Below are 15552 nucleotides of genomic sequence, written 5' to 3' on the forward strand. Positions count from 1 at the left end.
CTTCCTGTGTATTTTTCTGTATATCATTATCTTCCTCCTCTCCCTTTATTGCTTTTCAGCTGCTGTTGAAACCACATGGCACCAGTATTACAGGATAGGATAATCCAGCTGGTTTTTGAACTGATGAAGACTGAACAGAAATGTAATTCCAAACCTGGAAAGTAAGTTATGATGCAGAGTAAAGATGTGATAGCTGGCCTGGCAGAGGACACAGTATCCCCTACCTAAAGTGACTAGCTGCTTTGTGTCCTTCTGACCTCAGTAAATCTTTATTTCACCTACATTTTCTATCTTATCTCTTTTCCTGCTTTCGCATGTTTGCTTTGTTAAAAATAAAGAAAAGCAGCCACCGTTCATAGCAGTAAATTCAGTTCAACAGAAGTAACCCTTTTTTCCCCACTGCTTAACAAAAAGACAGACTGACCAATATCTCTCTGACGAAAGAGACTGAAATGTTTTAAGTTTGTCTTGTACAACTCAATTTAGTTTCCAAAATGTTTTGTTTTGTTTCTGACCTCTTTTTCTCTCATGTGTCCCAGTCAGTATACCTCCATGCTTTGAGTCCAGTGTGAATGACATGGTGGAGGCCTTTGTACACAAAATTCTGAAACATACCTAATTGTTGTATAGTGCCAGGGTCATGCTGACATCTTTGATTTGGTTTTTCCATTGAAACTCATGAGTTCTGTATTCCTAATCGGTGTAGGTGAAATTAACTCCTAATGCAAATGTACTGAAGAAATCCTATTAAAGTTCTTAAAAATTAAAGTGAGGCTTAAACAGCATATGCTGTCTGCCCAGGGGTGAACTTCACCCTGATACTGATACATATTCAAGTTGTGCTAGTGCGATGGGTAAGTGAAATCTGAGTAACTAGCCGATTTCTTTACAAATGCCCTCCACTGATGAATAATTAGTTTGGTGGTTTTGATGTAAAAATTAAATTGTTACTCAGTTTTGCAGCCTGCACTAAAAATTCAGGTCTTTATTCTTTGCCTGATGGGACTGCAGCAAGCATTAGCTGTTTCTAGTCCACCCTAAGCAGAGTTAACTCACTGTGCTGGTACAAAAAATAGCCATTTTAGCATACTAAACTGATAGGAAAAACATACTTATTTAACTTTCAATTTCTAAACAGCTAATCCTTGTAACACACTTATGAGGTAGGCAAATGTTACTATCACCTCACTTTAGAGATAGTAAACAAGAGGATCAGAGATTAAAGCCAAAAGTTTCAAACTTGCATGCGTAAATAAGTGGTACTGAACAACTATTCTCATGAAAGCTAAGGCATAAAATAAAAAATGTTGGCTTGTGTGTTGGCTTAAGGTTACAAAAAAGTCAGCTGTCAGAACTCAGAAGTTCATGCCTTGCAGCTTCTGTGGTCTGCTGCTCTTTAATTATTTGTTTCAAAATTATAACAATATCATACTTCAGAGAAAGCATCACATTAAGAAAGTGTCATAGTGTTCAAGGTTCAGCTATAGCTCTGTATGCAGTTCAACTCAGATCCAAGAAATTTTGAGATTTTTTTTGTGGTAGAGATTGTATGTGTTGCAGGCTGAGCAGTGACTCATGCTGGGAGTAGCTTTAAAGTGTATTGGAAGGGTTAAATTTCCCTACCAAATACAGGGAAATTGAGGTAGTGGCTGCCTATACAGAATGGTATTGACGTAAATAACTACTACAGCAAGAGTCAAATATTAAAGGTACAACAGTTGTTGAGAGTGTGCTTTCTAAAGGCAGGAAACAAATCATGTAATAGCAAAATTTATATATAATGTATGGTGCTTTGTAAAATGCATTTGTGAGTCAAGACATTTTTTTTCCAACTATTTGAGTTGGTCTAATAAAAGATATCAGATTTACGTAAAGAACTTTGTCTGCCTATATAAGTGAAGACTTTGTTTAAAGCACACACAACAGATGCAGGAAGCTATTTTTCCAGTCAGCGGCATGTATACCGTACCAGATTGCTTCTCAAATTTAGAGATGTTTACAATTATTTGGACGAAAAACCTTTTACATAAAAACAAAATTGTATGCTTCATTCTCTGTATCTATTATCTAAAGATTAGGCTCTCTTATGTTAATTTAAAACTGTACCATTATGAAATGGTATGTGGGACTCTGTAACTTACATTCTTTACTTTCTAAACTATGAGTCTGTACTGAGGAATATGTAACTTGGACACTGGAGGAAGATACTTGGTTGCTGTGGCTTTATTTACGCCAGCAATTTACAACCAGAGTGCTGTGGGCATCAGCAGCAGAAAGGAGGTAAGCAGATTCTGGTGAGGTGGTGAGTGTCGGCCAGTGGTCTCCAACCTTTTCAAGGTGAAGATCACTTTTTGAAGGAAAGGGCAGTCAAGGATCTACCGCCCCCTCCCCCACTGCAGTTTGGGGGACAAAAACTGCCCCAGGCTTTGTGCCCCAAACTGCAGTGGGGCTTGGGACCCAAAGCTCAGAGTGCAATGGCAGCTGCTTTGTCCCACACAGAGATCGAGGGGTGGGGCATGTGCCCCCCAGGCCTTCACTGGGGCAGATGCAGTTGCGGGAGCCTCCCGATGCACCTGGACGAGCAGCCCATGCTCCAACCCTCCCCCAGTCCAACCTGGCTGGGGCCCCACTCACTCAGTGGCAGGGGGCATGGAGTGGGATTGTCCCAGCCCTGGCAGCAGGGGTCATAGCTCAGCCCTGCCACGTGTGTCCCACTGCTTGTACGTCCTGCTGCTTGTGTGTCCCCGCCACTCCCCATGTGAGTCCTAGTGTTCCTGATTGCAGAGCCTCCGACAACTGATTGCAATCAACTGGTTGGTTACTACTGGTGTAGGCTCTTCCTTTCTACCATTCCCCCCCCCCCGCCTCCAATTTGCTGCACAAAAAGGATCAATATTACAATGTTCCTGTGGGACTTACCTTGTATATGACTACATATTTAGAGCCCTAAAAGTCTGGATGAGCAAATTACATGCTTTTATTCTCTAACATGAACAACTACATAGAGAAAAGCAAATTTTCTCAGGGCTGAATTAAGATATGCTTATTATAAGCCCACTTGTTGAAGTCATATGATTACATCAGATTCTCAATTCTATTTTTTTGGAATGGAAGTTTTTAGTATTTGTAGTTGTGCAAAAAACCTTGAAAATATGACCTAAGTATAAATAATGCAGAAGTATCAGCTGAAATCTGAATTAGGCATGTGTTTATTTGCAGAATGCAGGCCTGGAGTTTGATTCTGTATATTTTACTTAAAACCAGTGGGAAGCCTGTCTGTGGAGGGTCTGATGCAAGTTATCCTCATTGCAAGGCTCCACAGAAGTGATAAGTGCAGTTTAGAGTTCCCAGGCCAGGGCTTTACCTTTTAACACCTTTACCAAAATAGTGTTAAAGTCCTACAGATTAGTGGTGTTAGCTGAAAGCCTTCAAAATCCTACTATCTTGCTGAGTGCATTCAGCTCTCAACCAGTCTCTAAAGTTTTTGATATTATAAGGATGAATTATATATTCTTTTCTACAAATTAGCTCTCTTTTAATCTGGTGCTAGTCAGTTCAGAGTATGCTCCCTGACATCTGTAGAGGGCAAAAAGTCTGAAATGCACGTAATAACTGAAATCAGAAAAAAAATGATTAACCTTTTCATATTACAGATTCAGCATTAAGAAATCATCCAAGTTTCAGATACTAAGAGGTGACTAGTATAAAACTTCTATTTAAGTGACAAATATCCCCAGTAAGTAGTACTGGAGGCAAATAAAACTGGAAAAAAATCAGATATTTAGGTCTGAAGAGGATCTTGTTTCTATTGTGCAAGAGCACATAATACCAATATTATGGTCTGAAACACATGAATACAATACAGTACAACGTTTTCCTGTATTAGGCTTATATTAACACAATACTGTACTGTACTATGGTATGTACAATAGATACATCAGACGTTTTGTGAAACCTATGTCTCCAAGTTTACACATGAATAAATCTAACTGCTATAGATATATTAATATAAGTGCTAATGGTTTGAATTGGGTCACTTTCATTTCTGGACTAAAATTATTTAGGATCAAGAATAATGGCAAACTTAACAGCATAAATAGTTGGGCTGTTTTATTAACACAATTTTACAAAACAAAAAAAAGAAATCCACTTATAGAGAGAGAGAGTGTGTGTGAATCCAACTTTAAACTCTTCATTTTTTCCCTTAAATTTAAAAGCCCGTTGTTAGAGCTCTCACAAGTAAGCAGCTGTATAATAGAGGTGAAAAATGAAACCTGAGAACATTCTTCAGTTCCTTCATTATAATAAATTATAATGTATGTGACTGGTGATATCCTGCCAATATTTAATAAAAGGGATTCCAAAAAAATGTCCCCTTTACTCTGTGTCTCAGGGGTGCTTGCACTGCAGAAAAGTAATAGTGAGGAAGTGGAAAATCTATGTATTTGTTTTCCTATAAAATATTTTTTCTCATAACCAAGATTATGCAGTGTGCATAATTTGAGAACTGGGGATAGAAAGTTGAAGAGAGCATCTTCCCTGGGAAAATCTGTTGAAAATCCTTGACAGTTTCTGAACTTATTCCAATGATAAGGCCTACCAAACTATGCCCTTGTACCCTTCTTCCAAGATCTTTTCTTTTGTTTTTGTTTTTTGAGCCCTAGGGATAATGCATTTCAAGCAGACCAGATTTTACAGTTTTCAGAAATAAGCTGAAATCATTTAATCTTCAATTTGTTGGCGATGTTTTAAAAGAGGGCATATGAGAGACTCTCATGCAGAAAGACACAGAAACCAGTTTATTTGTTACAGACCTAAAGATGCTATGACATCAACACATCTGAAGATGTTCAGTCAACAAAGTATACAACAAACAGGTTTTCATAGACGCCTGACTCTTTCATAACAAAGTAGGGCATTTGGTAGGTCTACTGTTAGAAAGAAGGGGCTGACTTCCCATTTCTTTGGTTTTCTGTACTGTTTTAAATGATGGTAGTGCTGGAGCAGAAAGGTGATGATCAGCTCCCCTTTGTTGATGAAGATTGTTAATATAGCTGGCAATCAGAAGAGTGATCTCAAGAATCTATGAAAAGAAAGAAATAATTCTAATTTTGGGGAAAAAAACAATGATGCATTTTGACTACTAAAGAAACAGCTCATCTTTTAGCAAGTGACAGACCCTGTACTTTCATAAAGTGGTTATACCACAGATCGGCAACCCTCAGCATGCATGCCAGAGAATGCCACATGAAGCCATTTGCTTGGCACGCCACACCCAGCCCAGGCTCTGGGTACTTGCTGCTGGCCATAGAGCCTGGGCTGCTCACAGCAGGTGGCTGAGAGGCTGCACACCCTGCTACAAGCAGCCTGGGCTCCGTGGCAGGCAGCAACCGCCCAAAGCTCTAGCTGGATATGGCAGGCAGATGAGAGGTTGCAAACAGCTGCACCAGGCTCTGGAACTATGGCACTGGCAGCAGCTGCACGCACACCTAAGGGCATGTGGCAGGGAAGAGGCCGGGCCAGTACAACCATGGCCCCTCCCTTGCTACCCACCCTGACACGGATGTGCAGCTGCTGCCAACGAGTCAGGCTGGCGCTCAGTCCACCTCAGTGTAGGTGTTTACAGCCTCCCTGCTGCTTACCACGAGCAGCCCAGGTTCCATGGAGAGTGGCAGGGGCCTGCCCAGAGCCCAGGCTAGCTGTGGCAGGTGGCTGGGAGGTTGCAAGCCACTGCATTAGAGGTCTGCAGAGCCCCTGCCCAGCTCACTGCTGGCAGGGGAGGAGTTAAGGTTGCACTGCCCTGGCCATGGGTCACGGAAAGGGAGCAGGGCTCTGGACCCTGGTGCAGCTGTTTACAGCCTGTCTGTTGCCTGCTGCAAGCCCGGGCCCCATGGCCAGTGGCAGCTGCATGTGTACCATGGAGCAAGCAGTGGGGAAAGGGCATTGGTGACACGTAGGGAGTGCATGCAGGTGTACATGTAACCCCTGAGACTGGCCACCACCAACGCTGCCAGTGGTATCTGCAGGCAGTTGCCAATCACCACCCCCTCGCTGCTGACACTGCTGTGGCTGCCTGTGGGTGGTCCCTGCTCAGCCTTCACTTGCTGCCAACATCACCATGGCTGTCTGCCATGCTGCTGCTGTTTGTAGGTGGTCGCTGTGCCCCCCCAGCCTCGGGAGGCATGAGGCATTCATGGGCTCAGGCAGTGCAACCCCAGCCTCTACCCTCACCATCCGCCTGGAGGTGTCCATGCACCTGCCACCAGCAACAAGGGTTGGACCACTCATAGCTCTGCTCTACCCATCTGCTCCTGGAATGCCAAGTCAAGGCATGGGTTGAGGTTGGGGTGTTTTTTGGCACTCTGGCCAAAAGTGTTACCGACCCGTGGGTTATAATGAATGAGGACAATTTGATTAAGGTTTTTTTTCAACTGCTAAAGAAGGTATATTTTTGAAAGTACACTGCATGTTTTGTTCTGTACAATGTTTTATGATTCAAGCAGCACTTCCTTGGGAGATCATTCTGCAATCCAATACATGTCATGTTAGAGAATGATTTTATGGCGTGCCATGGAAATTTTCCTAGGCTAGGGTTGCAAGGAGGAGAGGAGCACTAGGGATGGGCTGGCCCTCACATGGATGAGGTGTCTCCTTTTCCAACAATCCTGAAGTTTGAGAGAATTGGGAGGCCATGTCCCATGGTATCTCCATGGAGCTTCCAAAACCTCCCCTATCAGGGGATGATTTGATGGGAAGTATGTCTTGGCCCGTTTCATTTCTGAATGTACATATTTCCATGAAAAGGCACAATTTAACTAATTTATTTATAAAACCATTATGTGTCTCCTTGTAGATTGTCCTTTCTTGTAACAATAGAACTAATATTCTGCTTTTATTTATTTTATGCAGGCTGGTAGCTAATTATCAACAAGAAAAGGAGTGTAGACTAATGTAAGCAAGAACAATTTCCTTTATTCCTAGAATTTTGGAGAAGTGACAGATCTTTCAGGAGGTCATCCAACAATACAGAAACTGCCTGAATGAGGACCCAAACATTTTAAAACATTGCTCCTGAGTTTAGAACTCTACAGGAAGGATTATTACAAGCACAAAAACATGAACATTGTCATTGTAACCAGGTTTTAAATTGCTGTCCTCTTCAAACACATCCTGCAAAAGCTAACAACCAAAAGATCCTTTGAAGAGCAGGTGCTGCATCTTGCGCATATCTGAATAGGGCCTGGTTTAAATCACAATTCTGCATTTTCATGAAAGTACCAAAATTAAGTGATTTTCATAAAACATGTGATTTGCAACAAATTGCCCTGAATGGCCCTTTGCTGAGGAACTCTTCAGCAAGGGGCTGTGCCGTGGCATTTTGTTGAAACAAGATGGCTGCTGTAAACTGAGGAGAGCAGCAAAAGCCTAGCAGCCCAGGGCAGGGGAGAAGAGATTGCAAAAGGGACAGGGAGGAGAGAGCTTGGGGATGGGTAGGGGAGGGGCTGTTTGCTCCTCTGGGTGGGAAAACTGGGGCACCAGGAGTTGGGGATGATGGGCGAGAACACACACAGAGGAACAAACAGCCCCTCCCCTACCCAGTGCCAGGGCAGTCTGCCAAGGCAGCCCCCATGTGTCCCCAAACTGCCATTGAGCTTATCATCATCACTGCCGACTGGCTGGTGCTGAGCTCAGCATCAGACTCACAGCTGGTTGGCCAGGAGCCCAGCAGAGCAAAGTGGCATTTTAAAAAAAAGAATTTCCTCCCTGCCTGTCAGAAACATACCGCTATTCCTGTCTCTTCCAATGAGGTGGGGGGGAAGCTGTAGGCTTTTTAGCAGTGATCAGAGGCTGCTACAACTAAACCTGGCCCTCAACCTGCCCCTCAGTCAATCAGAGGAGATTTGGGGATCATGGTCTGGATGTGGAAATGGCAGCTTTCAGTATGATCAGGCCACAATATTAGCAAGCTGGGTCTGTGCTTTAAACCAGACTCTATATATGAAATGGTACTTCATTACAAAATGTACTAGAAATTGTTTTAGCTGATGTACTAACCTTTGGTTTTGCCATTGCAAAAAGGAGTTTTTCTGTTGGCTTGTCCTTTGTCTGGGTATTACTGACTACTAGCATAAAGTCATCTTGGTAACCTCCAAAGGTCATTAGACTCCTATGTCCATATGTAATTATTAATCGCTTTGAAGAGAGCAGAAAAGAAATGCGCAAAGTCATAAAAGAGAAATCTAGAAAAAAATCAGATTATAGTGACTATTCCTTGAAAAAACATAGCCATCTGTTTTGAAAGACACTCTTTTTAGCCCCTTTTGTAACATTTTGAAATTAATAATAAATTATAGGGACAGTTAACTCAAATCTCACAGTGATGAATTCCCACTGCAGTCAGTGACCTTATAATAATGCATGGAGTTTAACATTTGCAACAGTAACAGATTGTACACATACACACAGCCTACATTATGAGAGTCCAATCTAGCTTCCACCAAAGATAATGTTAAGATCTTCACTGGAAGATGGACTGGCTCCAAATTGAACATCAGGGTCCATTCTTTCAAAAAGGAGTTCATTCCAGCCTTTATGTGTCTGTGTAAGTGGCAGGTGGGGTGAATAGGTTGGGTGAATCAAAAAAGGGCAGTCTGGAAAGAGCTCTGAATTTCCCCAGGGAATTCAGACTTGTAAGTTGAGAAAATTAGGCATAGGTTACTAAAAGTTGAGCTGGAATTCAATTCTGTCTCAGAGGAAGAAAGCTGTTTTCAGAACATCCTATACTGACTTTATTTCATCTCCCTTTGGAAATCCTTCTGTAGTTGTTGCTCTTCTCCCTCTTTTGTCCACATGTCCGTATTTATGATGTTTAGTTCTTCTGTACCTCTCTTAAAAATGCAAAGGAAGTTGTACTAAAACACTCTAAATTAATGCAGTATGTAAAGCTGAGATTTTATAAGTGTCAGGAAATTCACTTTTAACGCTCTAGGCATTTGTAGATATGCTTGCACTGCAGCACCAGGCACTTATAAAAGCACCTGGTGCTGCGGCACATGCAGTTGCATAAACATTGAAATGTGCGTCAGTGCTGAGAAAATGTGTTTAGTTTTGAACTAACACCTCAAAGGTGTTTTAGTTCAAAAGTGCACCATCACCATTTTTTGTGCGCTGACGCACATTTTGCCACTTATACAACTACAAGTGATGCAGCACAGCGCGCACCAGCTCACATGCGGAGCAGATTCAGTTGAGTCTGCCCCAACCTGTTGGATCTGTGGCATGTTGTGGGATGAACACGTATGTGTATAAATGCCCCTAATGACAATACAGTCGGGCTTCAATTTACACAGTGGTTACATTCTTGGAAAAAAAACCATGCAAATAGAAATTGCATTAAAAGATACCAAGTGTCTATGGGGAAAAAAGGTTTTAGGTTCCAAATGCAGCTGATAATTTGGCCAACAAATGCCTGTGCATGTGCACAGCCACAGCACTGCATGCAGGCAGCAAGGAGCAGAGCCTGGCAGCTTGGAGAGTTGCATGCAGCTGGTAAGTATGGTGTGGTGGAAGGGGAGGGGGGATGGAAGGGCGTTGGGGGGCAGATCAGCACCCCCTGCGGTGAGGGAGGAGTGGGGCATGGGCAGAAGCAGACGCTGCCCAGCTGGGGCGGGTGTAGAACGGAACCCAGGAGGGCATGGAGGGAAGGGTGTGCCCCGAGATCTGTGTGGGGCAGGCAGGCTACAGCTGCAGGCTGGAGCCAGGGCTGTGTCAGGTTTTCCTTGGTGGGGGCTGGGCTCAGGGTGGGTGGCAGCGGCACTGGGAGGGAGCTACAGGGGGGACTATAGCCACCCCAGATTTTGCTGTAGCCCCCCCATAGCCCTTTTTCAGTGCCACCACCACCCAGCTCAACTCAGCCCCCAACGAGGAGAGCCCCACACAGTTCTGGCTTCAGCCCAGAGCTGCAGCCTGCCCTGCCCTGCCCAGATATGGGTGGCACATGCCCCCTGCTGTACTCTTCCAGGGTGTGCATAGCGGAGGGAGCCGCCCCGTTTCGCGCCCCATGGACGAGCCACAACTCTCTCCCATGCTCACCCCGCCCCAGCTGGGCAGTGCCTGCCCCAGCCTCTGCCCCACTCCCTCCCTCACCACAGGGGGTGTTGATTTGCTCCTCCCATGCCTTCCCTTCCCCTTCCACCACAAGACAACATATTTACCAGCTACACTGAGAGCAGCATGGGGAGGTGCAGGGGGGGAAGTGACCAGCTGATTCTAGACACATCTGCAGATCTTGGTCACCACTCTGCACCGTGTAAAAGTGAATCCATACCAGTACAAAAATAAAGGGTAACAATTAGTTGACAGTGCATAACTGAAACCGTGAAAAAAATACCGTGTAAATCAAGGCCCAACTATATTATTCTATGTCTTTGCAAGTATGAATTCAAAAGGGAAGCCTCTCAACTACACCAGTTCCACTCAGCTCATTTCTGTGGAATTACTCCTGATTCACCCCACTGTAAGTAAGAGCAGAATCAGGTGATTAATTTCACCATTAAAGAACTCTGGGAGATATGATATATCATTGTAGGTTACACTTATATCATATTGCATTATATGACAATGTAAATTAAAGCCAAGGGAGCAAAGTTAAAGGTATTCAATGAACTGTAATTATGAATGTCCTGACTTAATAGTTTGATATAGTATAAAACTTTTCCTTGATAAATACTGAGCAAAGAAATCAAGATTCATTGCAGCATCTGCACTAATATAACCCAACAGTTTGCAGTAACAAATCTATGCTTTACAAGACTAATTGTGTAAATAAGATTTCCAGGCCAACTTCTTTTCATGTTCAATTTCATTTAAGTCAAAGCTGATTCATCAAGGATGAATCTACACTCCATATTCAATATTAAAACTTCTCTGTAACAAAACTTTTTTTCTTTTACCATAGAGCTGTATTCTAGGGTGCTTATGCCATCTTCGTGTACAGCAAGCCATATGAAGGAACTTTCCAGTGTGGATGTTGTTTGAGGCTATAAAGAGAAAAATAGCTTTCTATCATGTTTTGTAAATAAGGTAACCTTTAAATATTAGGTTAATAATAACAACTAGCTGTTAGGTAGCCCCTTTCATCCAGCAATCTCAAAGCACTTTGTCAAGGGTGACAATATAATTATCTCCATTATACATATACAGAAATCAAGGCTCATGGAAGTAAAGTGAGTTGCCCAAGGTTAAAGAAGTAACAGGTCAGTAACTGAGCTAGGAATTAAATCATGTTTTTCCCCTGAGTTCCAGTCCAGTGCTGTATCTACTAGACTGTACTGACTCATGTAATAAAAAGATAGGTATTTTAAAGCTTGTTACTTAAGACACCAAAAAATAAATAAGTAAATAAAATGGAGCAGCAGTGATGAAAAGCCATTATTGTATATATTTAGAGATTTCCTGAAGTAGAGTAAAAGTGAAAATGATGCCACAGTCTACTTATCAGGCCTGCATTTATTTTTTGTACTTTCAAAGATCAAGCATGACAAGGACATTTGTTTATGTTTTTGGAATATTTATTTTAGTAAAATGTTGAGCTTATCTTCCTTGTTATTCTTGTCTCAGTTCTCATTGTTTTCTTTGGTATCAGCATTACAGGATGTTTAACAGAAATTGGGAAATCAGTATGGGAGACTGCTAAAAACATACCTTGCACATTCTTAGTGCTTCTGTAAGGTCTGATGCTAAAGTCTCAACCCAACCCCTATTAAGACAGTGAGCCTTTCCACAGAGCTGAACAGGAGATGAAGGAGATCCCTATAGCACTAACTGAATATACTAAGCTGAGAAGGCAGGAGAGAAGTGGGCTATAAATTATTAATAATCTTTACAATAAATAAATCCCATTAAAATTGATCATTTAAAGCAAGTGATGATATTGTACTAGAGAGTTGGTCATTAAAACATTTTGAACACAACTTTCAGCAACATTTGTTTCTCTGTAACTACATATAAAGTTTCCAAAACCTCTGACCATCTGAAAGTTCCTTACTTTTGCTACAAACAGTTTCGCCCCAAAAAACGACCATTTTCTGGCTACTGTGAGATAAATGCGCACACAGTCTGCAGCGCTGTGCCCCCGGAGAGCCATCCATCTCGTAGACAATCGCTGACAAAGCTGTCTATTGAAATGAAACATAATGAGCACTAATTTTTGGATGCTATTGTTCAAACAGATTTAGGAAGTTTATTCATATCTTAAAAACGAATGAAAATTTTTCTACTTGGTTACAATTATTATTTAATTCATGCCTTGCAGTCTATACGAGAATTACAAGATACACAGTATGAAAACCTAAGCCAATCTTTTAACAGTTTTTTATATATAAAGCCACAAGTGACTTCTTATTTCTGTAAGGTTTTGACTCACTAAAAGCAAAGAATCTAGCATTTCCTTTTACATAAAAGACAATGGCAGCACAAAGTAAAAAATTACATCATGGCTTCTGACACATTTCTGCTGATACTCATAGATAACATCAAAATTAAGACACAAACAACATGAAATATAGGTAACTTTCTTGCACATGCACACACAAAGTATTTCAGGTAGCATACCTTGTGTTCCCTTGTATTTTTTTATTTTTCTGATAACTTTTTATTCTTTTAAACTTCTTTTCTATCACTTGTAGTTTTGTTTTTTAGGAATCACATGGAAATGTATTGACTTTAAATCTGATACTAAGTTTATGCTTTAACTTGTTTCAAATTCTTATTTTTTATGATAAAGGAGAATGAATAAAGTAGGTAGAATAATGTTCATATTCCAGTGCCAGCTTCCAATGGTACCTTTAAAAGTATTTTGCAGCATCCCAGGTGCTGCAGCACGGTGGTTGAGAATCACTGATCTGAATCTTCTGATGTCATTGAAAAGGCTTTGCTTTACCCATAAATTTGACAGAATACAAGAAGTAAAATGTTTATATCTTTCCCATCATACTGCTTTTCCTTTCTCACCTTAATTGTTCTTCAGAACACCCTTGTTTATACCTCTTTGGATAAAACCTCTCCACAACTTGTTTTAATGTTTGATTGGACTTAGACTGGGAAGTGACCTGCCCTGCTGGAGTTGAGAAAGGCCTTTCAAAGTCTCCAATCTCCACCTGGTAGAAAAGAGATCTTTGTTAATGGAGAGTAATTTTAACACTTAAATACATTTTACTGCATTGTTTTATTTATATGCTGTAAAACCTGGCACAAATTATCAACTGAGTTATATTTTCACTGAGTTAAAAAATAATTAGTATAACTAACATTTTTGATTTTATTTTCCTTGATTCATTTTAATTTAGTTCTCTTATGTTTTATATTTACTACATCTAAGGGTGTGTCTACACAAGATTCTAAAAGCGCAGTAGACGAATTCTACTGCACATTAATGCATCACAACAAAAGCTGTGGTAACGTGCAGTAGAATTCGTCTACTGCACATTAGCATCACTTAAAAGACATGCACTGGCACTACTGATTACAGCACATTAAGTATCGGTTATTACAGGTTCTAAACTTAATGCGACATAATTATGATGCATTAATGTATGTGTAGTGGGAACAAGGTGTGCTGCTGCTACTTGTCCCATGGGAAACAAATGTTTCCACTTGTCTGGATGCAGCCGCTGATGTCAAAGGTGCTGAGTGTACTTAGCCTTGACCCCATCCATACACGTAAAGCAGTGTAGGGACGTGGCTAGGCACGGCGCGCAAGGGAATGGTGACTTTGGGTTGCCTCCATGATTACAACTGCAATTGTGTGGTTGACAACAGCAGCTACTTTTTATTGCCCCCCTTCCCGTGCCCTCCTACACATACAATTTGGCATTCAGGGCAGTATGAGGGCACCTGGTGCTGATGAACTGTTGGCATCACCTTTGCTATTGTACTGTACACGCACAAAGGTTACCTGTGCTAAAAGGGCTGCCATTTCCAGTGCCAGTTCTTTGTTTACAGGAAAAAGTCCATTTACTATATGATCATTTGTCTGATACATCAACAGCAGCTTCTCCCTGTCTGTTTCCCCATGGACTTGATCTGAGAAATAAAGCCTACAAAAGAACACAAAACATTATTTAATCATAAAAACAAGGGAACTAAATGAGCCTATAGGACTGATAATAGGATTTAACACCCTGTACTTTAAGGCAATTGGTTAGAAGTCAGCTTTAGCACTGACTACCGATATCTTAGTACTATTTGATATCTGTTCACTAGGTTATATGAAATAGTGATAGGAGTCAGAAGGCAGGGTATATATGCACTAACTAAACAAGATTATATATATGAGTACAAGCTTTTGGGAATTCAAGTTCACTTCATCAGATGTGAAAGAACAGCATGAAGTGCAGTGGAGTGAATGAGCATCTGATGAAGTGAACTTGGGTGCATGAAAGCTTGTACTCTTGTGGCAGTGCACTTTTGGGTGCCTGCCACTTTAAGGGCTGGAAGCAGCCAGGTGCCTGATTAGGGCAGCCATTTTAGGGCCCAGATACACAACCTAGGTCAGTGGTCTGCTCCTGGCAGCCAAGGAGGTAACATCAGGTGGAGCTATGGCTCAGGAATGTCTTGGAGGTAAGAGCAGAAGCTATGGGGATAGTTAGGAGGCTCTCAGTCCTGGGCATGACCTGAAAATGCGCCCTGCAGGGTAAGGGGGGTCTGGCGGAGCTGTCTGTGGTGGGACATTCCCCAAGAAATACCAGGCCAGGCACCCTTCCCAACAAAAAGCAGGAAGCAACACCTTAACCCTGGCCCCCACCACCTGGTGGGTAATTGGTGGAGCAGTGGGGCCAGGAATGCTCGTTAATAGGTACCTGAGCCCAGCAGGGACAAAGGGTCCCGGAGACCCTGGAGCAGGGTAGTGGTCTTGTGAATAGTGACTGTGTGGGCCTGTTATAGTAGGGTGCCCAAAAGACTACACGAGTTGGGGTGCAGAGTAGAACTGCAGAGGGTGGTTTGCAGGACTGCACCAGGGGCATGTACATGGGCCAGCCCCAAGTGTGAGAACATGAGGGGCTAGGGGCAAAAGCAGCCCAGCGTCAGTGTAAGGTTCCACCACACAGAGTAGGTGAAGTTGTGGGATCTGCAGTTGCTGTGTGGTAGTGCCGGGAAGTGAGTAGCAAAGCCTGAAGGCCCTTGAGGAGTCAGTCAGGAGGAGCAAGGGCGGCAGAGTGTGGCCCAGTAATGGGCAGTATGTTAGAGGCCCCTGCAAGAGGGGGGCAGAGTGCAAGAGGCCCCTGTGAGAACAGAGTAGCATGTGAGTGTGTGTGAAAGAGGCCAACAATGATCTGAGTTTGCCCCGGCCTCAGACCAGGGAGCAATATTAATCTGAATGCCATCTGTGACACACGGGCCATGGTGTAAGGCAGGTTCAGAGCCACAGATGGTGCCCCCTGGCATTGGGGTAGTGTAAGGGCAGCCTCCCACTTAATAAATAATGTTAACATTTAAGTTGTGGCAGGCAAATCAAGGCAGATTGCCCTAGGTAGGTGGGTGGGTTGATTTTGA

The 15552-nt window shown here is 42.4% G+C and overlaps 1 protein-coding gene across 1 annotated transcript in view; it reads right to left on the reverse strand.

The window, feature by feature from the left end:
* Positions 1 to 3186: 3186 nt before the first annotated feature.
* PLEKHH2 (pleckstrin homology, MyTH4 and FERM domain containing H2) overlaps positions 3187 to 15552 on the reverse strand; it is a 95329-nt gene continuing 82963 nt past the window's right edge. The window contains exon 30 of the mRNA XM_019549389.1: positions 3187 to 5083. Within this exon, the coding sequence (XP_019404934.1) occupies positions 4901 to 5083 (183 nt within the window). The 3' untranslated portion in view covers positions 3187 to 4900. The remainder of the gene's footprint in view (positions 5084 to 15552) is intronic.

Source organism: Crocodylus porosus, unplaced genomic scaffold, assembly GCF_001723895.1.
Source record: "Crocodylus porosus isolate Cpor-Errol unplaced genomic scaffold, CroPor_comp1, whole genome shotgun sequence".
NCBI lineage: Eukaryota > Metazoa > Chordata > Crocodylia > Crocodylidae > Crocodylus > Crocodylus porosus.